This window comes from Camelina sativa, chromosome 16 (genome assembly GCF_030686135.1).
Source record: "Camelina sativa cultivar CO46 ecotype springtype chromosome 16, ASM3068613v1".
Taxonomy (NCBI): Eukaryota; Viridiplantae; Streptophyta; class Magnoliopsida; order Brassicales; family Brassicaceae; genus Camelina; species Camelina sativa.
In genome coordinates, this window is record NC_141895.1 from 19,872,128 (window position 1) to 19,898,512 (window position 26,385).

The window sequence follows — 26,385 nt, forward strand, 5'->3', positions numbered from 1 at the left end:
TTGGATGACTTTCGATTAGGGTTTCGATGTCTTTTTCTTACCTTTGGTGTTGAGTGTGTGTTGCTCGTCACCTTCCTCAGTTGTCATACACAGGTTAATTTGGGTTCTTTTACGGTTTTTCTTGGACACTATTGTAATTGGGCTGAGCCCGTAACGAAAAGCAGAAGGAATGATGTGGAATGGAGAAAGATTATTATTGGACAAAAATATTGAGCTGTATTAATCTTTATAGTTTAATTGGGTAACTATTTTAATTGATGTGTCAACTCTTTCTTTAACCAAAAAGCTGATGTGTCAACACTGAACAGAAACACATCCAACTTTTATTATATTGATAATCACGAAATACCCTAATTGTCGAAAAAAAAAAAAAAATCACGAAGTACCCTGTAATATATAAGCCGTTCAAATAGGTGCAAAAAGATCTCGCATATCCAACTTATTTAGCTATCACGAGTAATACCAAACGCATGAACTAGATCCTCAGGGCTCAGGCTTTAGTGAAATTTGTCCTCCAATTATTCCAAGGTAAGAATAGAACTATAGAAGATGTAGCAAGTGAATAACAATGGAATTTATCACAAACATAATGACATTTACCTCAAAATAAATTCATGAAAAAGATGGTTAGCTGCAATATGAAAAGCTGTAACGAATTTTATCACGAAAAAGTAATATTCTACATCAATGTGTTTGTTGGTATTCCATGAAAAATCGGGGTACACCACATACAAGCGCTGACTGAATGACATAAAACAATTACACTGGTTCGCAATGGAGAATGCTGAAACAAGATATAAGTGCCTTCCTCATTGTCCCATTTGAACTTCGAAGTTGTCACTGCCATGGTTGGAGACTTGGATCTCCTGCATACAGTCATACACGTCCTGCTTCTTAAGTGATGAGTGATTGTCCAAGAAAAAAATAAAAACAAAAAATAAAAAACCGTGAGGAAACAGCACGTCAAAGGACATGAGGCCCAATCCGAGTTGCAATACCAACTTTAAATCACCAGATAAGACGAGTAAAATATCTTGTCCATGACATCCTTTGAGATGGGGCACAACTCACAGACTGCCAATTAACCAATGCTTTGTTCATGGTTGGTGCAAGGATCGAGCTAACACATGGAAAATTTAGCTATCACAACAAGTCTTGTTTAACTGATAAACACATAATTTTTATTTGATTACGTGTACGTTATGTGTTCTTAACGCACACAAAAAAAATAAAACTTTCCTTTGTTTATTATTACCTCACGCGTAAATGCATTGATTGCTTCGTGACTGTTTTACACGTAAACACATAAACGCACAACTTTTATATGTTTGATGCGTACACAACGACCCTTATGGGTTTTATACCAAACACGTAATTTTTTCGAGAAAGTTTATTTTGTGATATTTCTATACGTAAACACGAACTAACACAGCTTTTTTTGTTTGTTTTTCTGAGTATATATACATACGCCTTACCCTAAGAATAATCTAAGTAAGAGGATTAATTATAATTCACATCAGAAGATTCATGAAGTCTGCTATTTTGTTTGTGGTTACTTGCATTCTCATGTTTTTGTTAATTCATGTAAAAGGTAATAATATACTTGATTTTTTTTTGTTTACTCTTAAAAATAGAAAACAGTAATGGTTATATATTTAAATCATATAAAAGGCATGAGACATTTTAGTATTACTTTAGAAGAGAAATTAGTATTTTAGCCTCGTATTGAGTCTTTACATATTAATATAAGTTTGGGTTTTATAATACATATTAAAACATATCAAATTTATGTTACAAACGTTTTTTTAACTTATCCAATCTTTTTAACCAACGATTTTATTTTGTAATAATTTAGTTTTTTTAATATCTTAAATTTATGATATATAACAATGATTTTTAAAAATAATTTTGATTACTGAAAACATATATGTAATTATTGATATTTATAACTTATTAAGAGAACTTCGTTAACTATTCTAAATAAATGTAAGTGTTACAACCAATATAAACTGGAATAAAATTAGTAATATAAATTTCAAATTAGATTGGACAACCCAGATAGAATTTTTAGTATATGTCGCTGTTCACGTACATGCAGGTAAATTACATTGCTCGCTAACTGGCTAAACCATTGTACTGTTCCTCTAGATATTAACATTATTTCTACAAGAAAAACGATATGATTTCTACAAGTAAAAGAGACATTCTTTTACTATCTCTTCACTCAAGCCGAAGATACAAAATAAAAATAAAAAACCAGAAACAAAATAGCCATACTCCACTCAAGATCTTTGAGTGAATTATGTCTATTTTTGTTTTTTCTGGTTTCTTATATTTTTATATCTTTGATTTGCGTGATGGTAACATTAATATATCAACATCCTTTCGGTTTTGATTGACTACTCATCAAATTTAAAAGTTGATCAAGTATTGCAAAAAAGGGTGTAGTAATAACCAAAACAGGATCTAAAAGATTGCTAATTCTAGACCTGTTTTTTTTTTTTTTAGTGTAATCTCTTTTTTTAGAAGAGATACTATTTTATATATGATTAAGTGTTTCTACACCGGAGCTTCACATAAATAGTCATATAAATAAGGAGAGTGCTAGCTTAAATATATTCGTAATTCTGGAAGTGCTGGAACCATAGATAGAGATAAGTGTCCTGTGGAGTACTTGCTGGGGTAAAAATGCTTGAGCTATCAAGTCCGATGATTCTTCTCCTCAACAATAGTTGTATCTCCTTCTTGATTTGATCCGTGGACTTGAAAGAGGGTGAGTGTAGTCTGCTGTTGCGTTCTGTCCAGATGAAATAAATAAGAGCTTGGTAGACGATCTTGCAAATGACATTGAACTTCCTATTCGAGGTAGGATTCTTGATCCAACTCAGAGTTCCCATGAAGGTAGATGATTGAGATGGTATGAACGGAGCAAAAAAATCGAGCCACAGAACCTTTGAATACGAACACTGGAAAAAGAGATGGTCTCGAGACTCCTCCCCTGAATGACAAAGTAGACAGTTGGAAGGGACTTGAAGATTCGATCTCCGCAGCCTGTCTCTTGTGGTTAGCCTATTTAAAACCGTAAGCCAGACCATAAACGCCATCTTTGGAATTCTCTCCTTGAACCATATCTGAGAGTGCCAACTAACCGTATCACCAGGCGGATGCAAGTGCCTCCAAGTTTTAAGAGAGGAGAACGTACCTCGGGATTGATCAAGAGTTAGGTTCCAAGAAAACTCATCACCACCAGTTCGAGCCAACGGGGGATGATGATTCTGCAAACATTCGTGCAGTAGTTGGACTTGGGGATTCCTTCCTCGAGTAATAGACCATCCCCCATTCCTAACGGCTTGGAAGACCTTTGAGAGTAGACCTATACCAGTAACTCTCGGACCAGAATCTCCAATGACATCAATGAGAGGCCCCAATCCTGTCCAGCTATCATGCCAGAACAAGGCTTCATTGCCAGATACTATTTCACATGAAATGAAGGGTCTTGCCAAATGACGTAATTTAACAAGCCTCCTCCAAATCCAACTTCCTGAGGATCTGAAATCTGCAGTCCAAAAGCTTCTTCCTCGAATAAGGTGCTTCCTAACCCATGAAACCCAGAGAGAACCAGCTTGGGAGAAGATTAACCAAATTAGCTTCAAGCCAAATATGTGGTTCCAATCCATGAGCCTTCTAAGCCCTAGACCTCCTGCAGTTTTTGGTGTGCATACAACTTCCCAAGAGACTTTTGCGCCACGAGCAGAGTTTGCAACTCCTTTCCAGAGGAAGGCACTACAAATTTGTTCAAGTTCCTCAATACATTTGTTTGGAAGAATAAAAATGGAGGCCCAGAAATTGATGGTACTGTTGATAACTGATTGTAGAAGCTGAAGTCGTCCCGCAAAGGAGAGGTGGCGATGCGTCCAACCCGAGATACGAGCCTTGACCTTATCAGTTAAAGGTCTGTAGTCTAAAGGAGTGAGCTTCTGAGTGATCAGTGGAACACCGAGATACCTGACTGGTAGAGATCCATGGACTAGGTTGAGAGATAATGCCATTCTCCGAGTTTCCTCTCTATTGTTGCCATCCAGGAAGAGGCAAGACTTTGCCAAATTGATTCCCAAACCCGAAGCTTGCTTGAACTGATCCAGAACTTGTACAATTGCAGTGAGGGATGCCTCTGACCCATCAAAGAACACAAGAAGATCATCCGCGAAACTTAAGTGGGTGATGAGAGGATCAATACACATCGGATGAGGCTTGGTCAAATCTTGTGTAGTAGCCAAGTCGAGCTTCCTTGATAGAATGTCCATGACCAGAGTGAATAGAGGAGCTGATATCGAGTCACCTTGCCTTAGCCCTTGTTGCCCCGGGAAGTATCCTATGAGTTCACCATTAAAAGCCACTGAAAAGGATGGAGTCGTAAAGCATGTAACCAACCATTTGATGAAAACTAGAGGCAACTCATAAGCCTTGAGAATGTTGATCAGGAAGTTCCAGTCCACATTATCAAACGCCTTGGATATATCAATTTGTAAGCATCCTCTGGTGGTAGGTCCTTCCTTATTGAAGTCTGCAACCAATTCAGCAGCCAGGAGAACATTCTCACATAGCAGCCTCCCTTTAATGAATGCAACCTGGTTACGTTGAACCGCTTGATTTGTGAAGAGCTTTAGTCTTCTTGCCAGCAACCTTGAGATTATCTTGTATATCGTGTTACAGCAAGAAACGGGTTTGAACTCGTTCAGTCTTTCTGAAGTTAGAGTCTTCGGTATGAGCGCCAGAATGGTAGCATTTGTCTGCTTTAGTAGCTTCCCAGTTGTGAAGAATTCAGTGACTGCAGCAATGACATCAGGACCAACTAATCCCCATGAGTTAACAAAAAAATCCGCAGTGAATCCGTCTGGTCCATGCGCCTTATTACGAGGAAGGGAAAATAACGTGCTTGTTGCTTCCTCAGGAGTTGGAATAAGTTGGAGTTTGGTTGCCAATTCATTGCTGCACCTGAATGGAGTGAGATCTTTGATTTCCGGAACAGATAACGGTTATACCGCATCATTCCTGACTCCAAGCAAATTCTGGTAGTACTTTGTTATCAATTCCTTTAGCTGAACCGCCTCTGAAATCCTGTGATTATCAATAGTGAGAAGGTAGCAAATTCTGTTCCTTGCCTGATGAGCCTTGACTGACTTGTGAAAGAATCTCGTGTTCGAATCACCCTGTGAGTACCATCGTATTCTCGATTTTTGCTTAAGGAATGACTCTTCAGCCGAAGACAAGAACAACCATTTTTTCTTTAGTTCCTTCTCCTCACGAAATAATTGTTGAGTTGGCCTGCTAAGGACCTGAGATTGAATCCTTAATAGTGCTTCATGTGCTTCTGTTGTTCTAGCCTGAATATTGCTGAAGTTGTTTCGATTTAGTGCCTTACAACCGATCTTAACTTCCTTAAGCTTCTGACAAAGTCCATACATCGATGTACCTCTCAAAATTGGTCTGTTCCATGCGGATTCAAGCATACTTGCATAGTCAGGATGAGTAGATAAGAAGTTATAAAACTTGAAAGGTACCTTCCTCCTCTCGACTTCAGTGGAGGTTGTGACTAGAATAGGAGAATGTTAAGAACCACCTGGAGCATCAAAAAGGGTAATTGACTGAGGATAAGTATCCAACCAAGCTTCATTTATCATCGCTCTGTCCAGTTTCCTTGTCATTGGATTCAGCTCTTGTCCATTGTACCAAGTGTGAGAAGATCCTCGACCAGGCATATCCATCAACTCGCAATTGTCTATACACTCCTGGAATTCCTCCATACCACATAGAGGAAGCGGATAGGAAAGCATAGAGTAATGGTCATGTGCCTGTAGAATTTGGTTGAAGTCACCGAGGACGAGCCAAGGTAAATCACGTTGGCTGCTATAATGATGCAACTCTTCAAGCGTTAACCATAGATCACGTCGAGCTATCATACAGTTCCGGCCATACACAAAGGTGACTGAGAAAGACTGATTCGTTGAAGTATCAAAAACGCCACAAGCAATTACCTGATCAGTTTTTTTGTAGATGAACACTTTAAGGGAAGGATCCCACACTACCCAGATTCTTCCATTACTTGCTTGAGATGAGTAGTTAGAATCCCATCTCCACCCTGGGAAGGTATTAGTCAAAATAGAGTCAGCACTCTCCTGATTCACATGAGTTTCCAAAATGCCTCCTATATGAGGTCTTTGAGACTGAATCCATCTCTTAAGCTCCTGTTGTCTATTAGAGGTATTTAACCCCCTTATATTATAACAAAAAAGTTGTATCTTCATCATCAATGGGCAAAAGGTGTTGAAAGCTAAGCTTTCAAGCGTGATGATGGGGACGACCCTTCCCTGGGCGTCCACTGATGGAGTTCTTAACACTCTTCTGAGTCCCTTTCTTAGACTTGTTAGGATTGGCTGACAATGAGGATCCAATAGCCCTTGTCCTCCTATTAGAACCTTCGGGATGCACTTGTTTCTCTTGTGTCAATCCAACTCTCTGGACAGAACTTCCTGTGCTATGATTCTTTGACAAATCTGTTGATCCCACTAGCACCTGAGACTTAGAATTAGAAGCTTCACCAATAACTACAGTGCTATTTTCCTGTATTATAGCAGCTTTGTCCTTGTTCGCAGTATCAGTTTTCTTAGGTGAGTTCGATCTACGCTTGACCATCGTCCATTCCGATGGAGAGTCTGCAGGAGGAGATTCAATGTATCGATGGGTTGGTTTAGGTCTGAACTCTTGCACCGAAGGATTTCCTAAGTTGATAGCAGGAGTTGCAACATTAGCCAGAGGTGCGATTGCAGTAACCTTAGAAGCATCAGCCGAAGTTCTTTCATCAGTGCTCCCTGTAGGTATAGGAGGAGCTGATATTGATACGGTAATAGCTGGTGCAGAAGGACAACGGTGGTAGAGATGACCAAACTCACTACAGTAATCACACTTTGGCGGAAGCCGAGGATATTCAACCCAAATTCTGATCTCGTTTCCATCATCATCCTCCACCAATACTGAATGAGGGAGCTCCTTTTTGAGAAGTATCTCGACTTTGATTCTAGTGTCCGCAGTCAGAGGAGGCAACTGAAACTTCTCTGTATGGAGAGGTTCTCCTATTCCAGAAGCAACTGTACTTAGACCTGGGAGAGAATATAGCTGAGGAGGTACGTCTTTAAGAATAACCCATATTGGGAGTGATATGAGCTTAACTAGAGTGAGTGAAGTAGTCGGAGACCAGGCAGTGACAGTGAAAAGGCAGTTCCCCGCTTGCCAACATCCCACCTCTAGAACCCATTTCCGAGTAGCTTCAGAAGGAATATAAATGAGCACAAGTCCATTCGCTAGACAACGAATGTTTATACGACCATTTTTACCCCAGATAGGATTAAGATCAACAAATATTTTTCCAGGAGGTGGAGGATTGCCATGGAAATGGGCCACTATGTGGTCTTTCCAAGTATCAGAAGCTTTAAGTATCACTGCAGCAGGAGCACGAACTCTCGGAGTACCATCCTCTGTGTAAGATGGTTTAGCAGCCTTTGTGAGATTCCTAAGACTAGTGTCAAACCTTTCTGCCCAGACTAGCTCAGTATCTTCTATTACCGGTGGAGTTTTAATCGCAGGAGGAGGAAGAGGTAAAGATTCAGAAATTGGAGGTGTAGAGTCAGGGGATACATTACCATTCTCAATCAACAAGGATGGAGGAGGAGGTGGAGGTGGATAAGACGAGGGTAAGCTTGCTCCAGATCTGAACTGGTCCGAAGACACCTTGTTTAGATCTGGAATCGAGGTTGGTCCTTTGCAGGTTAATTCCTTCGGATCTGGTGGCTCAGATTGTGACATTGAGGAGTTCTGGGGGCAGAAAGGAAGAGGGGGGAGAAAGGAGAGATTCTCGTCGGCGGCGTGAGGCCAACCGACGGTGTCGATGGGTCTTAGGTCGTTCTTCTTTTATCGCCTTCTGTATTATATATTGTTGACTATACCGAACCCCAAGAAATTCATATCTCTCTCTCTCTCGAATCTCATATTGTTTGCGTCTTTCGCTGCTGCAAATCACAAATATCCTAATTAATTCCTTGGAAGCGCTTCAGGTTTGCCATTAGTGTAATCTCTCTAAAGATATACAAAAAGAAAGAGAGATTATAATTTGAGTTTGAAAAGTCAAATGTGTTCTTCTTCTAGACCTGTTGTGTTACTTGTTTATCTAAATGTTATTATACAAGCCTACAGCTGAACATTTTACTTCTGGGTTTTGTAAAATAACAGATGTGGAAACACGTGACATGAAAAGATGCATATGTGCGAAAAATTTCCGTGGACCATGCCTTGCCGGAAGCCATCTGTGCGAATTTTTTTGTATTAAGGATGGGGCAATAAACCCTTCTCAATGCAGTTGTAATGTTTATCCCGGTCATTCAAGGTGCACTTGTCAAGCTCTTTGCAACGCTTAATTGCTGTCGTCGCATGTCCCGCAGTGTTGGAATTGTCAAGTCGCCCCCCAAACCTTGAAAATTCCAGCTCATGAAACTCATTATTGCAGCGGCGGTTCCCCATTTGGAACCACCTCTTGATTGTCTCATTTAGCCATTTTAATTGAGTCTGCATTCCTATCTGCAGCTTTTCTCTTCATTGCCACGACCTCCTCTGTCTCAATCGCAACAACCGGGTGTTTAGTGTCCACTCCTTCTTGTGCTTTATGAGCTTTACGCTTCCATTGACTTGGTCTTCTCATCTTACTAGGTTGCTTTGCAGGGATCCCGGTAGAACCAGTTTTAAAACTAGTTCGTAAACCCGTAGGATCGTCGAGGAAAGCAGGAGCTGAAGCACATGAAGTAGCATCAGATTGATCAGTATAAGACAATCGTTGTAAAACACTTGCAGATCTTCTAATAGGCTCACATCGATCTGATGTTGGAGCTGTGACTGAGCTTGCACCTTCAAAGTTAAACACCAAACCTTTAGCCTTATTCACGTCTGTGGTGATGACAGGAGGAGCTTCTAGTTGTAAACACATCCTTTGACTCTTCGGATTTCCTGCCAAGTTCCACACTGACTGTCGAACCCTCTCAATATGTAGCTGCTTTAACTTTGGGTCAGCCACATAAAGATAGTGTCTCATCTCATCAAGCACATCTTTAGCAATTTTTGGTTTACCCGAAACCACATCAATGCCAACATCATCATCAGTGAGAACCCCAAATAGGGGATCATCCTTACTGATTCGCGGTATTAACCTTTGAGGAACAATTGCTGTTGTTTTAACTCCTCTCGTAGCAGCTAGTTGTCGGTTTGAGGGGTTAAGAGGGCACCGTTCCCTGTCATGAGTGAGCCTGTGACATTGGTAGCACCGTCTCCTGATTCTCTCATACTTAATCCCAATCCTAATGAGTTCACCAGTTGGGAGTTGCAACTCTCGAAAGTTTTTTAAGGGCTTGGTCACATCAAACAGAATACAAACCATGACGTAGCCCTTACTTTGCGGTTTCAATGGATCAAAAGCCACATGAGTAACCTGACCGATATGTCGTGCAATCTCTTTAATCGTGTCTGTTGTATTGAAATTCACCGGGATGTTTCGAAGCCTGATCCAGATTGGTAGGATCTTCAGGTAATCCGATGGGGGTTTCTCCACCCACCTCTCCAAGGTAACACTCCAGTCATTAAACGTCCATGCTCCCGTATCAAGCACCATAGCGAGTTCATTCTCCGAATCAAAAATAAACTGGAATTCGTCATTTGGTAGAGCTATCCCTCTGGCTTGATCATAAACTCTCCAAAGCTTAGGCATCTCATGAATCAATTTGGACATCTTCTGATTCTCTGGACATAGAAGACGACCAATGATGCTACATTTATTACGGACACACGAGCTAAACTGCGGTAACTTCTGCAACACGATTGGTGCGTCATCTACTAAGGACATCTCTTCCAACGCTTTGTCTAAAGCATACTCCATGTTAAGCAACTCCAAAAAACGCAGAAACCAAAACCAGTCGCAAAAACCGGTTAGAATAGGTGACGGCGATCAAAACCCTATGAACTAGGTTAAAGTATTCAAAAAGATATGAAAAGATCTCCCCAAAATTGTGTCTAACAGACTAAATCTTCCCGAAATCCGGCGAAATAACAAGATATTCCGGTGAACCTACCTTTTTCCACTAAAGAAGAGACCCTCTAGTTGAACAAGAGAGACCTAAGCAAAAAAACCCATTCCATACAATGTCTTTTCCATTATAATTAGTTTTCTGGTGAATATCTAGTTTAGTAAACATTTTCTCAGTATTACTATTAGGAAAAGACTTTGAATATTTCCCATTATTTTCTTTTTAAATAATATTTATAAATATCTCTCTCTCTCTCGAGAACCTATTAACATAATGTTTTAGAATGTTGGTTGAATGTTAATCTTTTTTTACTACTATAAAACTGAAGAAGAAATATATACCGCGGCTCTACAGTGAACAAAGTATATCCTATTGACTACCTTTTCCACCTAATCACTTAAACAAGTATTCTTCATATGCATACACTATACTACAAGCATCCAATCCAATATAAATATTCTCTCAGTATTGTAAAAATTTGGCAAATCTTAAATCTGGTTTTAGTCCCACCACCCGACATCACATATATGTAATAAATCTTATTTCTGGCTCTTCCCTTAAATAATAATATATACATATTTTCCTCCAGGAACAATTTTTATTTACTTACTACTTCACAAACGTACAAATTACCTGCTTCTTAAGATGATTCCCACACCTTGTAGTCTCTGCCTTCGACTGCAACAAACCAGTTTTTGGATCCGTTTGGTGGTTCGTAATGCCCTGGTCCAATCTTCATTGCAACCTTATCATCTATTATAGCTGCATAGACATCTCTCTCACTCTTGTCTATATTCACCTTTATAAGTCCCAAAAACAAGAAAACAAATGAGGCTGGTTTCAAGATCCATCGAATTTCGTAAGATATGTTTTAGAGAGTGTGAGCGCCTGAAAGTAGTTTTACCTCACTCCGACAGTGGAGTTTCTGTCTGTTCCTGAGAGAGAGAAGAGAAGCAATCTCGGAGTGATAATCTGAGAAGATATGGTCGAAGAACACAGCCGGTGTTCCTGGATGAGTCAAGATATAAGCATATCCTTGCATTTCCTTCCCTTCCGGAAATCTCCAATGGCCCTTTATAAACAGAGAAAAATAATCATTAAAACATTTTAAAACAGAGACTTGGTGATAGTTGAAATGGCGAGAAACAAAAACCTGAGTAGAGCCAGTGTCATGATTCTCTATGAATGTTACAGCACGAGAAGGCCACCATCCAACCACACCTGGAGGCTTCCCTTTTGGGTCTGAGAGTCTCCAATACTCGCATTTTTGAAGAGCCTACACACAGAAAGTTACCAGATCTTATTAACCAAAAAAAAACAATGTCGTATCAAACGGTATAAGATTGATATTTTTAGTACCGCATGAAGAATTCCTTTGGTTGTGACATCAAAAGCACCAGCAGCTCCACTAGTTGCATTAATCCAGTCAACAATCCTCTGACGATGTGCGTCTTGATTGTAGTCCATTTCTCCATACGTGTAACTAAGGGAATCCCAATATTCACCAACTGCAAAGTACGGTTTGCTAGCATCCATATAGTCTTTCACATAACCTCCCCAAAACCCTCTTACAAAATCAAGCCTCCATCCATCATACCCAACTTCTTCTCTGCATGTGAATCGAAATCAGACATCATAACCGATCAGCAGATAACAAGGAAATAACAGGGGAACTTACCTCATCCAGCATAGCCATTCCTTAATATCCTTTCTAACAAAGTCCTGTGAGTGATCTATGTTTGGAGCAGCATGGAAATTATCTCCACTGCTCTTGTTTCCTCTACCCTGAATCAATGAATTACCATCAAGGATAATAGAGACCATTAGCATCTTATCTCCCTCAAAAGCATTACCCGAAATCAAATATAGTATACTTCAGCGAAAAGGCACATTTTTCTATCAAAGAATTTGCTTGCATTTTGTTATATAGCAATAAGATCGAAGTTCTATTTATATAAAGGGGAAATATACCTGAAAATGAGGGTCATCTGCAACTACTGCCCTATCATCCCAGTTCAAACGTCCTCCAAATAAATTCCATACACCATTTTGATTCTTGAAGTGTGCACAGCGGTGATTCAAAACAGCATCACCTAAAACTCTGATCCCAACCTTGTGAAATTTCCTCACAGTATCTTTCAGCTCATCAATAGTTCCATATCTGAAAGTTAGCAACAAAAACGAGTGGGAAAGCAGGTATCAGATACATGCTACTATATTGTTTCTTATCTGATACACACTACCACTGCATTTTGTCACTGTCAAAAGACAAAAACAGCTCCACTCTAACTGACCATGCATTTAAGACAACAAAAACAGCATTCAACCAGAAGTTCATTTAATCCCATTTGACGATTGAACAACCCCAGATTCATGATGAAGTTTTAAGCAACTAAGCGATAATAGACAGTTAAGTCAAAATGTAGAGCTCACCTGGAATTCAAGTTATACAGGTCTTTAGGCATGTACCCTTCAGGTGACACAGATTCTGTCGGTGGAGGTAACCACAGAACGGTGAATCCAAGTGAAGCTAACTCCTTGGCTTTTTCTTGAAGTTCCAAGTACCATCTCCCTGATTTATGGGACTCCCAGTTGAATCCCTGGCATAATATCTCAAATCCGGAGCCGGTTCCTGAGGAGATTTTAATTTCAGGCTTTTCATCCTCTGATTCTAAAATACTTTCCTCGGTAAAAGTTGGAGTTGTGCTTCTAAATATGCTATATGCCTCCGCAGCCAGTTTCTCAATTTCTTGTAGAATGTTTTCCTGCACTTCTTTTACGTTTGTCTTCTGATTCTTATGATGGGAGATGTCAATGGCCAAGTTCCTAATCTCAGTGATGATCTCATCAGTAAATGCACTAGCAGACACTTCTTTATCTGTTTTTGGCGTGTGTTCACTCACTTGAGCAGCTTCAGTTTCAACGGGCGAGCTACTTGAAGTAAGGAAAGGGACGTAGAAGTCTTCCCCCCTATAATTTAGCCAAGTATTTTCATTTAACTTAAGAACAAAACATAACCCTTCAAGCTTTCCATCCAGAGAGAATAATCCAAACGATCCAGTTCCATCTTCTTTTCGCTGCAGAATGTTCATATGCATAAACACTTAAATAATGTCACTGATAGAAGCAGAAAATATTCTAATAGGAAAGGTAAACAATATGACACATGAAAATGATCTCTAGGTGCCCAAAAAATGTCGGGAACCAGCCGCAAAGACATAGTGACAGAATCATGTAGTATAAGTATGATGGCCATATCTGATAGGGTGCAAAAATAAAGAACTAAATGCATTATGTTGCAAACCATCCTAATGCTAAGTTAAAAACCAGGCATGCACAACCTGAAAATTGCCTGGACAGTTACCAATATGCCAGGTGTTAACCAAGAACTAATTTGAATCTCACCTACTGAAATTACAGAGACACAACAAAACTAATTTTCCAGGATTTTCAAATCTGAACATGTGAATCTTGCCAAGGACCATACTTCTACACGTACCTGTAAACGAGTGCGTAATGCCTTGTTCTTAAACAAGGATGTTTCTTCAGGGTAAGGTTCAGAAGGAATTTCCCATCTTTTACTGCCGTTTTTGCAAACTCCCCAGTGGACAGTAACATCACCCGGTAAATCGGTTTCAATTGATACAATGTTCTTAGATGTTTCAGCGCATTTCCTTGCAGTGACACTGACTGAGTTATCATCGGCAACACGTTTACTAATTGGCATCTCCTCGTAAAACTCTTGAAGACCTTTCCTTTCTATCGTAGAATCGGGTGCGCTCTTGCTCTCTTTTTCAACTTCTACACCAGATTTCTCTTGTTTGAGAGGAATGTTTGAAAGCTGCCCAATGGTACCTAGAGATCCAAGAGAAGCAAGTCTCGATCAGTTTGAAGATTCAAGAAAGTAACTTGAAAAAGAATAGTTCTACATTAAAAAGTAAAGGAAAGCCTAAGTATAAGAATGAAAAATCTACAGTCTGGATAACAGTAGTAGATATAATAATCCTAGCCACTTACCAAACCCTTTCTTTGCTCCGATCAAATTTCCATTATCAGGAATATCATCCACAAGAGGAACCTTAAAATCTCTCCCTTTGTGCTGATACCATGCCCCAGTTTCTTCGTCCTGGAAAACAAACAGTCCCAAATAAATGCACAACACAACTAAGGGCAAACGAATAATTAAACATCTTTATATAGCAAAGGGTTAAGAAAGAGAACCTTCAAAACAAAACTGAGAGCTGCTACTGAGCTTTCCAGATTTAGATTAATATTAACTTCAAAATCTCCTTCGGATAGCTTCTCCAAAGGTGTCTCTATAGCATAATCCTAATACAAGATTAAAAAAAGTGCTACAACCATCGAAAACCAAAAGGCAAATGTTGAGTAGTACAGTACTACCAGTACCTTGATGGCAAATGAACCAGGAGGTCTCATATCTTCCGGAGGTTGATCCCATTCACTGTAAAATTCAAAGTAGAGAGAACATCAAGGGAATAAAATTTTCCCCATTAGTCCATTACTATAATGAGGATACCAAAAACAAAAGGTAGAAAGGAAAAGGAAAGGACCTTCCAGTATCACCCACATATGAAACTCCCCAATGCAGAATCCATTTCCCAGGAATACTACATCCAACACTCAGCTCCCAATCATTCTCTTTAACTTGTTTCAATCGTACATAAATCTTTCCTTCTGCCTATCATTCCAAAATCGAAATCAAAACCCATATGTATCATCAAAAAAAACACACGACACAAATATGATCTTTAACCTCGTCGATACACAAATCAATCAATCGACTCGATTCAACTAACAACAACAAATGTGAGTGTGATACGGGGGATTGAGAAAAAACCTTTTCGACTCGCTGAACAGAGAAATTTTCCTTGAAAACTACATCATCCGATTCCGATTGAGAGGTTTCCACGACGGCAGTATCGGAAGAGCTAGCACGAATCACGACGGACTTGGAGCTGCGAAAACCTAAGGCACTCGTGGCGGAACCAATCGATGAGTTTAGTACTAGTAATTTGTTGGAACTAGTGAAACGAGAACGGAGATTCAAAGAGCAAGGCGAGAAGCTTCTAGTTCCGCGGCAAGTTCTAGAGTTGTGACGAAGATGAGAATGGTGGAGAAGAGACTCAATGGGAACGGTGGACATCGCAGCAGCTTCGTGAGCGGAGAGAAGAGAGAAGATATTTTCTTCTTTTTTTTTTTTTTTGGAAGCGAGAGAGTGAAGAAGAGAGGTTAAGAGTCGTTGAAAATTAATATACAATAAAAAATATATATATATAAATTACTTTTAGGATTGCTGAAAGGGAAGATCCCTCTATCGACATTCGAGTTCGAGTAATGCGTGGACTTAAATAATTAAAACATAAGCCACGTAAGCTTATGTGGGCCATACTTTTTCGTGATCTCTGCCCCGTCGGCAAACTTAATATATATTTATGATTTTTTTTTTTTTTTTTTAATACGATTTTGTGTTTAGTTGCGATGGTTGTTTAGTTTTTGAATCGTTAAGCAAAGATCTCATTGGTTAGTATCGTAAACATCTAAAAAGTAGTAACAACTTTTTGTTAAACAAGTTATTTAATTTGTTTTCTTTTTTTTCTTTTGAAAAAAAACGCTATTTTCTTTCTCCATATTTTGGAAATTATATTATTACTTTTGAAAATTTTGGGCTCTTATAATCAACTAAAACTTATTAATGCTCTACAATCACAATAATTTCATTATTCAAATACAAACTTATGAAAAATATACCAAAATATTCATTTTGTAATCCTATGAGTGATGATTTTTTTTTTTTTTCATTTTTTTCTTTTCCATATAGCATATAGCGTATGCTTAACAGAAACAGAAAACAATATTGAAGAGAAGACAAAATAAAGATGAAAAACATATTTTTAATAGAAAACAATCATGAAAAATAATAAATCACACTAAAACCAATCATATCCACAAACCAGTCGCACAAGCCTAAACATATTTGAAGAACTCCATATAGATTTCGTAGATATAAAAATCAAACGCTAAAGAAGAAACTATTAAGTAGCAAACACAACTCTCTAAACCCCTGAAAAGCTTTAGTACTTTGAGAGACCTCTCTCTCTACTCAGCAGCGTTACCCTGAAGAAGACCATCCCTGATCTGTGAAGCAATGTCCCTAACAGCACCTGGACCGTGAGGTATGAACACCGAATTTGACTTTGAAGACGCACCAATTTCCTTCAATGTGTCAAAGTACTGAGTCACCAGAACCATATCCATCACGTCTTTTGAAGATGTTCCTGGAACAGACTCAGAGAAGGCCAGCACGCTGTTTCTCAGACCATCCACAATGGCTTGTCTCTGACGGGCTATACCCATACCTGAAAGGTATTTCGATTCAGCTTCTCCCTCGGCTCTCTTGATCTGCAGAATCTTCTCTGCCTCAGCTTTCTCACCTGCTGCCTCTCTCATTCTAGAAGCTGTTTTTTTCATCAAGAAACAGAACAAAACATTGCAAGATTCTCAGCAAATATACTATAGAAGTCGAGAACTTTTATATCAACAACAATTGAGCGTACCAGCATTGATCTCATTCATTGCCCTCTTGACATGCACATCAGGCTCGATATCCACAATAAGTGTCTGAACAATCTCATACCCGTAATGAGACATAGCCTATATTATATACACAACAGCAGTTAAGAGTCTAATCTATGTATATTAATCTTTTCAGCAGAAAATTCAAAAATTTTGCTCAATGAGATGTACCTTTTCGAGCTCATTCTCAACGGTTTTTGCAATGTCATTCTTTTGCTCAAAGGTTGAGTCAAGATCCAGCTTAGGTACACTTGCTCGAATCACTATGCAAAAAATTGTGGATCGATTAGTTAATCATTAGGCAAACACAAGAACATCAAGAAGCACAAAAAAAAGGAAGGATATTTGAAACAAACCATCAAAGACATAAGCTTGAATCTGATTCCTCGTGTTGCTGAGCTTGTAAAAAGCATCTTGAGCACTCTCAGGTTTGGCACGGTATTGAATGGAAGCAACAACGGTGACAAACACATTATCCTAAAAACAAATAAACAAAGAATCCCAAAACCAGTCACAACCTTTCATTTCAACAGTATCAAAAACAGTATATATAGAGGATGGAAGTGTCATCAAGAGACCTTAGTTTTTGTCTCGCAGCGAACATCAAGCTGTTGAACACGCAAGGAAAGGTGACCAGCGACTTGACTCCCCAAGCACCATGGCAAACAGTGACAACCAGGCTCAAGAACTTCGTCAAATTTCCCAAAAGTCTCTTTGATTGCTACATTCGACTGATCAACTTGAATACAACCCAAAGCTTGACCCATTTTTCTTTTTCTTTCCTGAAACAAATACAAGAAGAAAAAAACATCAGAAAACATGAAAATTCCAAAACTTTACAACTCAAATCATCATCAAATACTAGTTTATGTGATATAAAACAAGAAGTAAGCAACAAGCGTCAAGGCTAAACAATACATCAAGTCAAAGAGAAGGGTTTTAAAAAATCATTACTTTAAGCAAATTTCAACGACAAGTAGACTCAGATTCTACAAGATGACCTTAAATTTTTTGACTCTGCTCTTAAAAAAATATTTCAAGGTTTGGTCATAACTGAACAATAAGACCTAAGAATTGAAAAAAAAAGACACAAAAACCTAACAGTCACCAGAGAAATAAGAAATAAATAAAAAAAAACCCACCACTACACGAAGAACGAAACCCTAAGATTGATGGAGTCCAAAAGGGTCCACGATTCAAAGAAAGACACAAAATCAACGAGTAACGAAACAAAATTAGATTACAGAGAGACAGAAGAACAGAGGAGTTTGAGAAATTTACACACAAGAAGAGAATAATCTTATACGGCTGCGTAAGTTCAGAGGAGGAAGCAAAGTCGCAAATTATAAGCAAAAGCAAAACACACACAAAAAAAAAAAAAAAAAGAGCAAGTTGGAGGAAATTACCGAGGAAGGTTGGGCGAAATTGCTTAAGCAATTTTGTGATAATGAACGAAATTAGTATAAAATCTTTTGGTTTTTTTTGTTGGGATTCCTTCGTGACAAACCTGGTAATCCTCGGATTATCTTTTTTTTTTTTTGGTAGTAATCCTCGGATTATCTAGTTTCTATTTAAAAGAGATTTTAGTTGAGACTACTTACTTTAAGAGTACTTATCCAATTCTTTTTTTAAGAATTTTATTATATTTTACAAGTATTTATGTTAGCATTAATAATTATTTTGGCATTCGATTTATTGAAAAATTCACCCAAAAAATCCCTAATCTAGCTTTGATTTTTTTTAAAAACCAAGATTAATTTAGTTTTACAAATTGAAAGAATACTTATATTTTACTGTTATTATATGTTTTAATTGATGTTAAGTTTGGGTTATTGGTTTGAAATTTGAATAGAGTTTTAAAGACTTTAAATGTTATATAGAATCACTTTTTATTAGATAAAATTTTTGTTAAACTCTATTAAAGTTTATTGTTATTAGTTTATGATTTGTAAAAAATTATTTAAATTTTAACAAATTTGGGCTATTGGATTCAGACTTTTATAAAGTCAATAAAAATGTTGTATTATTCAATTATAACAAAAGAATTTAAGATTGTTAATGAATTCAATTATTATGTTATTTTCATGATTTTATACACTTTTTTCACAAAATAAAGTCATGAAAAGTATCACAAAAATACAAAGATTATTTGGACCACTTTACAAGATTTTAGAAAACTAAACAACAAAACTATAGAATACTCTCTAGCAATCTTTAAAAAAATTTCACTTACTCAATTTTGATGATTTTGTTGAAGTCTTCAAAATTCTTTATAAATTATAATCCAATAACACCCGTTAAAGTTTTTACACACAAATTAAAAAATATATAAAAACTAAAAATATAGAAATATGAATCCCAATTTAATTTATCCTTTTTACAAAAATATCACTAAATAAAATAAATACAACTAATAAAAATATAATTTAAAATATGTTTGATAAAAAGGGTATTTACATTATTTAAAATAAAATAAAATAGAAATATATTAAAATCACTCAAAATTAGTATAATGTTTAGAAATAAATAAGGGATTATTTCTAAGAAAAAAAAATTACTTACCAATATTTGACTAACCCAAACCAAAGTAAATGGGCTTGGTTTCATTATTTCTTGTAGGCCCGTGTTAAAACTCATTGGACCTCGTTAGTCATCGTTTTCTCGGTAAACCACAAATGGCAAAACCACAGCATTTCCCTCACATTTGAAATTTCACTTCTTTCGTCTAAAGTTAATATAGCTCAAGTGGCTCAACTATTCAAAATATCTCCAGTATCCACATTTGTGAATATTAAAGTTATCAAGCTTAGCTTAGTTTCGTACAGCACAAGAAACAACTAAAAGTAAGCCTCAAGCAAGTTGAAATATCCATTCGCTGTACATTCATTGTCCAACGATTTTAAAAAAAAAACTCCAAACCCCCAAATATTTACCTAACCACAGCATCACTACTTGCATCCCCCATTCATCTCTTTATATAACAGCCGCTCATGTAAAAAACATTTTCTGCTCTAATTTTATATTAAAAAAAGGCTCAAAGGTAAACCATTCGATATTAGCTTCTTGAACCAGTTGATCTATACTTGTAACGCATTGCCCAGAAGAGATAATGCAAGAAGTTAGCTGCACTAAGAACACACATTAGCCAGTAGAAGTAGTCTAGTTTGTAACGGTTTATGCTCTTTCCACTCAGCCATGGTGTATTCCCTGAGCTCTCTGTGATGCTGTTTACTATCGATACAATCACTGAGCTTAGATAGTATCCCATTGCCAAGGAAGCCCACGAGAGTGACGTCGCTAGAGATCTCATTGAAGAAGGTGCTTCTGTGAAGAAATACTCTAGCAGTCCAGCTAGTGTGAATAGGTCAGCTGACCCTAGGAAAAGATACTGAAGAGCGATCCATAGGAAAGTGACCGGTAAGGTTTCTTTTGAGTCAAGCAAGCCTTCGTCTTTCGCCACTCCCTTTCTTTTAATCTCAACCAATGCTGCAACCGCCATTGCTAATATAGAAAGAACTAAACCTACTCCGATTCTTTGTAGATGAGTGACTCCCGTTTCGGTTTTGGTAGCTTTTCTAGCGAATGGGATAATGAGATGGTCGTAGATAGGTGCGAGGATCATGATGAACACGACGGGGAAGACCGGTAAAGAAGCTGGAGGAATCTTTAAGCTACCTATCTTTGTGTTCATTGAAGCAGCTTGTTGGACAGAGAATGTCGAAAGCTGAGCTAAGCAACAGTTGAGCATGATGGTGCAAGCAAATATCGGAAGCATTTTCAGCACAACCTTCACGTCCTCGACTTGTTGGACCGTGCACTCTAACAATCTATGGACAGGTTTCTCATCCGCAGCTCCATTTAAGCATCTTAAACTGTTGGTTAGTTGTGGCTGAGGAGGCACGGCTTCTTCTTGACGTGGCTTTTCCACTTCTCCTTGTGAGTTAACTTCTTCTTTTTTCCCTTTTGGTACGCTATGATTAGAGGGACTAACGGCCATATTCACAACTGCATTGCTTGAACTTCCACTAGTGAAGCACTTAAACGAAGCCGCAAGAAGCACCTGAGTCAAACAAATCATATAAAACATTACTTAGGGCACATGTTTATTCTCAATCATATCTCGAAGTCAAGAACTAATGAGGTAAAAACAAACCTTGGAGATTGTGGTGAGAGGACTTCCACATGGGATCTTGTTTCTGTAAAATCTTGATCCAGAGAGAAAGATCAGAATCGAGACGAAGATAGCAATTGTAGAGACACCAAAACCCCATTCCCATCCTTTGTTGTCTTCTAACCATACCACAAACGTGACGGCCACGAGTGCTCCACAAGCAAGACAAAACACGTAGTAGTTGAAGAACGTTGACCTCTGTTTCCGACCTTTAGGCGTACTCTCATCAAGCTGCTCTGCTCCGTGAGATGGTAACGACCCTTTTATTCCTCCCACTCCCAAAGCCACAAGGTACAATCCCACAAATAGCATCGCTTCCTTCGAGCCACTCACTTCTGCACAAGTAGGACCATCGCAAGATGGAGGCACTAAGGACGGTGTTCGAGCTTGAATTGTGAGTACGATCAATCCCTGCACGTCACCCAAATCACATTTTAATCATATTTGATTTGTTAAAACTCATTAATTCGAAACAATTAACGGTTTTTTTGGGGAGTTACAAAGAATAGTATGGGAATGGGACCAGGGCACGTGGGAGAGTTTAACCCTTGTGGTTCGTGAGAGTCAGACCAGCGACGTGATACAAATAATTGAAACCGTTACGAACGATGAGACGTCGTTATTAAATGAGGTATGGACAAATCCTTATTTTCGTGTGGTCGTCTCATTGGCTAATCCCTTTTCTTGAAGAAATAACTTCGGTTACACTGACGTAACAGCAGGGGTTTAAAAAGAATTTGGACTCTAGTATATATTATCCAATAATATATCGATTCTAGATGAATGTAGATATGACTCCATGGAATATGAATGCTTTTATCATATAAGTAAATGACTCAAATCAATTTAAAACAAAACATATATAAGAAAAAACACTTTACAAAAGTGATCGTGAAATTATAAGCTAAGTCAGCTATATATATTTATGTGTAGTTATAAATTATTATAGGTAGAGGTATATATTACATGAACCATCAAAATTTATCTATCTATATATAATGGTAAACAGATATAAGAGTGTTTGCGTTTGCACTCGTATACGAACGCACAAACGCTACCCACAAAGCATTAAGAGCCCCAACTGTACTTTTACAACTACAAGTTTGTTTTGTCTTTTGTACCATTAAGTGGCAGAGTCACGAGGGTACGAGTGGCAGATTGTTATATAAGTGGACACTATAGTTTCATACCCTATCAAACGTAAAGACAAGATAACAAAAACAATTATAAAGGTTGTTGTGTTGCTGAAATCCAAGAAAGATGTTTTAACTTTCCTTTTTTGTCCCTGAGATAGTGACAGTTATAACAAAACTAGGGTGTACGATTTTTTTTAATAGATGTTATCACGTATAGGTCGTGTTAGGATCATAAACATAACAAAGCATTTTTGCGTATAGATACGGATACGGTACCGTATCAAAGTCACGCTCCTCTACTTTCTTTTGTCCTTTTATCAGCATACCAATGCACGCATGGTTCGTTGGATTTTTGCTTACAACTATACTTTTTTTTCTTTCATATGTGATAATTTTGTTATAATATATACTTTTACGATAGATATACATGTGGATCTATTATAATGTGAACGGATTTATGATTGTGGTGGCTAGACAAAACAAAAAAAGTCAACGCTAATAATTTAGAACTTAAGCTAAACTAAAGTAATCTAACGGATAACAAAGTTTCTGAATATTTTTATATAAGTGGAGTTTGATTTGTTTGTTTGTTAGTGTTGTGTTTATAAATTATAAGGGTTAAAAAAATGTAAAAGAATTGAGTGAAAGGCTTACCAAGAACTCGATGGAGGCTGAGATGAGGAAGATTTGAAAAGTGGAGAAGAAAGCATCGGAGAGGAAACCACCGAGGAGAGCTAGGAGAAAAGCTGTGCCCATGAAATTGGTGACGTCATTTGCCGATTTAGATGGAGACATGTGCATGTACTCTCTTAGGTATAGCACGAGATTACTAGCATTCGCCAAGTACGCTAGATTCTCTAATATCTCCACCACTTCATATATAGGAGAAGAAAAATTATATATAAATCAGTCACAATGATCCCATTAGGGAATCGTTTTTAAAATATAAATGTGTGGTTAAAAGATGCATCAGAGAAATCGAGGGGTAAATATGGAATTTAGAAACTGACCTAAGACGAAAGAAGCGGCGAGCATGCCACCGTGACGGCCTTTCACGGCAGCTCTGTTTCTCCAGTCTGAGTAGCCTTCCCATCTTGAGACCTCTTCTTCCACTTCCTGTAAGTATATGACAAAGAACAAGAAACAAAACTAAACTTTGAGAAAAAAGAGACATATATTACTATAAATAGAAAACATCATCACACACAAATCAAATATTTGATTTCTTGAAACGATGAAGTGAGCAAAAATAATGTGAGAAACTTCAAGAACCCACCATTCTCTCTCTCTCTTTCTTTCTTTCTTTCTCTCAAACTTTGAGGTAGAGGAAAAATTAAAAAAAAGGTTTAATGTGATATAAGAGTGAAAATGAGAAAGGGGTATTAGCGGAATTTAAAGAGAGGAGAGGAGAAGAGATTTGAGGAAGGGTCCAATTGGGTGAGAAGAAAGGAGAAATTGGGCCCTCTTTATTATTAGAAAATGACTTCATGTTGTAGTTTTCTTTATTCTCTTCTTAGGAAATTACATTGTTTTTTACTCCTCTTATAAAAAAAAAATAGCTATATTTCTTTGTTTTTAGGGCAACTAAAGATATATCAATTCCTTGAATTGATAAAGCTAGTAATATAGTGGTGGAATAAAGGCTAATCAATCATGTTTGTTTACCCTTTACTTAATTGGCAAGTTGGTTTTGAAATGGAGTTTCCGATACCAATGTAATTAACATATGTAGAATTGATTTTGTCTTTTATTCTCCACAAGGTAATTGTTACTAGTTTGTAACAAAATTTTTAGATTGATTGAATATTTTGATTACTCACATCATAATATTCGTTTCACATTTACATGTAGACGAACCATAAATTATTCTAGATTGTTTCACATAAGAATTTTAATGAACAATAAATTCTTCTAGATTGTTTCACTACCATATTTTGTCTCGACATAATTCATTATCAAATAAAATACAACATATTTGGGTTTGGTTTGTTTAATGGAGAACGATGCAAGTAAATCCAAAAAAAAAAAACAAAAAAAAAGGTGAAGGGTAAGATAAAGGTGATGGAAGGATTCAAACCCTCCACTTAGTGGATTTTAAAATAAATTTAGCGAGATTTTAACTTTTTTGACTAACACAAAAAGGAGGTAGAACATTCACTTAATCTAGACCTATTTATTCCTCATCTTTCTATTCATGGTATAGTTTTGGCTTTGCAAAGTATATAGCCAATTAACTGTTGTTACTAATTACTTCTTTTTCAACCTTTTTAGTTCATTTTAGATGGAATCATAACTAAATTATATATTTGTTTGTAAGGTTAGTAATGAACTATATATGTTTATGGCTGATATTAGTGACACATATTCTCTATACTTTTTCTCTTAGCAATTTGTACAAGAAATTTTATGATCCTATATTTTTAAAAAAGATAATATGCATTGTTGTCTCTTTGATGGTTTCACCAAAAGATCTTGCTTTCGAAACTCCATTGGTTTTAGATACGTGTAGACTACATATAACTTTATTGTTACAACACAAACACACACACAGTGTGAAGAAAAACTTATTTAATTTAATATTTCTATATCATTTTGTACTTATCATTTTTTTTCTGCGGTAGTTTGATGACCGGCGGCTAAGGGGACGAAGGAGGAGCTATAGTGGCTCAAGAAAAATTTGTATTCGTATGTTCAGTATATCTAACATTCAAATTAAAAGTTCGTATATAGATAATAGACAATTTAAAGAACTATATATCAAACGAAATAACAATTAATTAACGTGGCATAGATCCAAGAATATGCTGAAATTTAACTAATGTTTATTTCGCCCAGTGCTATTCACTATTCTCAGAATTGAATATTTTGATAATTTCAGTGCCATATATGAATACGTATCTGTGTGTACGTGTACATATGTCGAAGTATATGATTCAAATTCACAACGCTCTATTTAACTACCCATGAGGTCTTTTATAGCGAAGAATCTAATACTGTTTGGGAGGACTTTAACATTAAAGTGATCTCATGCAACTATAGAAAAAAGTTGCATAGACAAGTGTCGTGTTTTCTTATCCATGCAATATTTATTTTGTTTTCTTGATTTATTTCCTCTCCATTTTGGAATTTTAATGTAAACCTGGTTCAGTCTCTATTACAAACTTTTCTCCTCGGAATTTAATATTGTGGTTAGAATTACATAAGCAGCAGATCATCTACATAAGTGATAGAGCCTTGAAACACGACATAAAGACATTTGTCAATGCAAATTACAATATTCTGATGAAATATATAAATCTTGAAATATATTTTCCAATATTCAACTATGAGGATTCATTTATAACCAGTTATCGAAGTTGACTAAACGTGCCACACGATAAGAAAATCAAATTTCTTCACTAAAGTGTTAAAGACTCGAGAAAATTATTTCTTGATTTTTCAATGCAAAACTGATAGAGTTAAATATTCCTTTTCTTTTTTGAACAAGAGATAGAATTAATTATTCATATGTTTATAATTTTCTTAGAAGCAGTATTGTTTTAAAAACCAATCTTATAAAATACCTAATAAACCATTTTAAAAGGTATACTGTGCTGAAAATAAAACAAAAAGATCTTCAAATTGAAACTTTTTGAGGTTTGAAGGACACAACAAATACCAACCATTCTCCACTTCCGCTTAATTGTGGCAGTGACCGACCCTCTCTTTTGTATATATTATTTATTTCATTTTTTCATTTCTTTTTAGAACTCTTTCTCTCTTTTCATAAAGCATACAACAAACTGACATTAAAATACACGAAATGTTCATAAACCAAAGTCTTTTAGACTGCCCGTGAAATTATATCTCCTTTTTTTTTTTTTTTTTTTTTTTCTCTATTTCCCTTTTACGATATCGTCTGTATATGAGCTGTGATGATATGTTTGACCGCTGACTTCTCCATTTCATGGACCTGACTTGAAGCTGGGGAGATTTTTTTTTAAAATTGCTTTTCATTTCTTATATTATCAGTTCTAAAGTTGGGGCCAACCTTGTAGGCGTATGCAGACTGCATAACCAATGATAGATATTAGAAAGTCATATAATGTTAAAAATCTTACATATATTTTATTGCACCTGAATTATTGGACGGTCTAACTAAGTCAGCACTCATTGAGTCATTGTCTATAAAGTAAAAACATTAGATGATCATCATGATTTTGTATAATGAGTAATATTTAAAGTTGGCTTTCATGGGAAATTGTTTGAAGTGATTGTTTCTATTTCTAAGAAGTTGATTTTAAGAATAATTAATTACATTATATGAATTTTCTAGCTCATAAAAATTCTAAATAAATAAAAAGATTAATATATAATAAGGGTT

At 36.8% G+C, this 26,385-nt stretch overlaps 5 protein-coding genes across 8 annotated transcripts; all 5 read right to left on the reverse strand.

Annotated features, from left to right (window-relative positions):
• Positions 1-632: 632 nt before the first annotated feature.
• On the reverse strand, positions 633-8,756 carry LOC147925754 (uncharacterized). Its single transcript, XM_087490232.1, has 2 exons — positions 5,948-8,756; positions 633-5,904 (listed from the first exon to the last, which is right to left on the reverse strand). The coding sequence occupies exon 1, from the start codon at positions 7,858-7,860 to the stop codon at positions 6,340-6,342; it is 1,521 nt and encodes a 506-aa protein (XP_087346358.1). The 5' UTR covers positions 7,861-8,756; the 3' UTR covers positions 633-5,904; positions 5,948-6,339.
• Positions 8,594-9,973, reverse strand: LOC147925755 (uncharacterized). The gene has a single exon (XM_087492757.1). It carries the CDS (start codon positions 9,971-9,973, stop codon positions 8,594-8,596), a length of 1,380 nt encoding a protein of 459 aa, XP_087348883.1.
• Positions 9,974-10,565: 592 nt separating this feature from the next.
• Positions 10,566-15,462, reverse strand: LOC104750835 (alpha-amylase 3, chloroplastic). The gene is made up of 13 exons (XM_010472683.2): positions 14,980-15,462; positions 14,693-14,820; positions 14,529-14,583; positions 14,343-14,450; positions 14,139-14,247; positions 13,621-13,976; positions 12,555-13,198; positions 12,093-12,282; positions 11,800-11,906; positions 11,481-11,730; positions 11,275-11,397; positions 11,026-11,193; positions 10,566-10,920 (listed from the first exon to the last, which is right to left on the reverse strand). The coding sequence occupies exons 1-13, from the start codon at positions 15,283-15,285 to the stop codon at positions 10,762-10,764; spliced, it is 2,703 nt and encodes a 900-aa protein (XP_010470985.2). The 5' UTR covers positions 15,286-15,462; the 3' UTR covers positions 10,566-10,761.
• A 555-nt stretch (positions 15,463-16,017) lies between these two features.
• On the reverse strand, positions 16,018-18,333 carry LOC104701628 (hypersensitive-induced response protein 2). 4 transcript variants are annotated; one of them, XM_010472685.3, is made up of 6 exons: positions 18,122-18,333; positions 17,294-17,497; positions 17,072-17,192; positions 16,887-16,978; positions 16,697-16,793; positions 16,018-16,597 (listed from the first exon to the last, which is right to left on the reverse strand). In XM_010472685.3, the coding sequence occupies exons 2-6, from the start codon at positions 17,480-17,482 to the stop codon at positions 16,239-16,241; spliced, it is 858 nt and encodes a 285-aa protein (XP_010470987.1). In that variant the 5' UTR covers positions 17,483-17,497; positions 18,122-18,333; the 3' UTR covers positions 16,018-16,238. The 4 variants fall into 4 exon arrangements, with proteins under 4 accessions (XP_010470987.1, XP_019093015.1, XP_010470986.1 ...); XM_019237470.2 differs by having other exon boundaries at positions 18,001-18,122; XM_010472684.3 differs by having other exon boundaries at positions 17,858-18,122.
• A 1,220-nt stretch (positions 18,334-19,553) lies between these two features.
• Positions 19,554-23,840, reverse strand: LOC104701630 (protein NRT1/ PTR FAMILY 4.6). Its single transcript, XM_010472687.3, has 5 exons — positions 23,299-23,840; positions 23,033-23,138; positions 22,677-22,894; positions 20,869-21,297; positions 19,554-20,775 (listed from the first exon to the last, which is right to left on the reverse strand). The coding sequence occupies exons 1-5, from the start codon at positions 23,299-23,301 to the stop codon at positions 19,771-19,773; spliced, it is 1,761 nt and encodes a 586-aa protein (XP_010470989.2). The 5' UTR covers positions 23,302-23,840; the 3' UTR covers positions 19,554-19,770.
• Positions 23,841-26,385: the final 2,545 nt, after the last annotated feature.

Bases quoted from the DNA above. Each gene is read 5' to 3' on its own strand.
- LOC147925755 (XM_087492757.1), bottom strand. From the start codon at position 9,973: ATGGAGTATGCTTTAGACAAAGCGTTGGAAGAGATGTCCTTAGTAGAT.
- LOC104750835 (XM_010472683.2), bottom strand. From the start codon at position 15,285: ATGTCCACCGTTCCCATTGAGTCTCTTCTCCACCATTCTCATCTTCGT. The intron at 14,821-14,979 runs GTTTTTTCTCAA...TTGGAATGATAG, and splicing joins CTGTTCAGCGAGTCGAAAAG to GCAGAAGGAAAGATTTATGT. The intron at 13,199-13,620 runs GTACGTGTAGAA...AACATTCTGCAG, and splicing joins CATTACGCACTCGTTTACAG to CGAAAAGAAGATGGAACTGG.
- LOC104701628 (XM_010472685.3), bottom strand. From the start codon at position 17,482: ATGGGTCAAGCTTTGGGTTGTATTCAAGTTGATCAGTCGAATGTAGCA. The intron at 16,979-17,071 runs GTTTGTTTCAAA...TTTTTTGCATAG, and splicing joins TCAAGCTTATGTCTTTGATG to TGATTCGAGCAAGTGTACCT. The intron at 16,794-16,886 runs GTACATCTCATT...TATATAATATAG, and splicing joins TTGAGAATGAGCTCGAAAAG to GCTATGTCTCATTACGGGTA.
- LOC147925754 (XM_087490232.1), bottom strand. From the start codon at position 7,860: ATGTCACAATCTGAGCCACCAGATCCGAAGGAATTAACCTGCAAAGGA.
- LOC104701630 (XM_010472687.3), bottom strand. The intron at 22,895-23,032 runs GTCAGTTTCTAA...CTATATATGAAG, and splicing joins CGCCGCTTCTTTCGTCTTAG to TGGTGGAGATATTAGAGAAT. The intron at 21,298-22,676 runs GTAAGCCTTTCA...GGTGACGTGCAG, and splicing joins CAGCCTCCATCGAGTTCTTG to GGATTGATCGTACTCACAAT.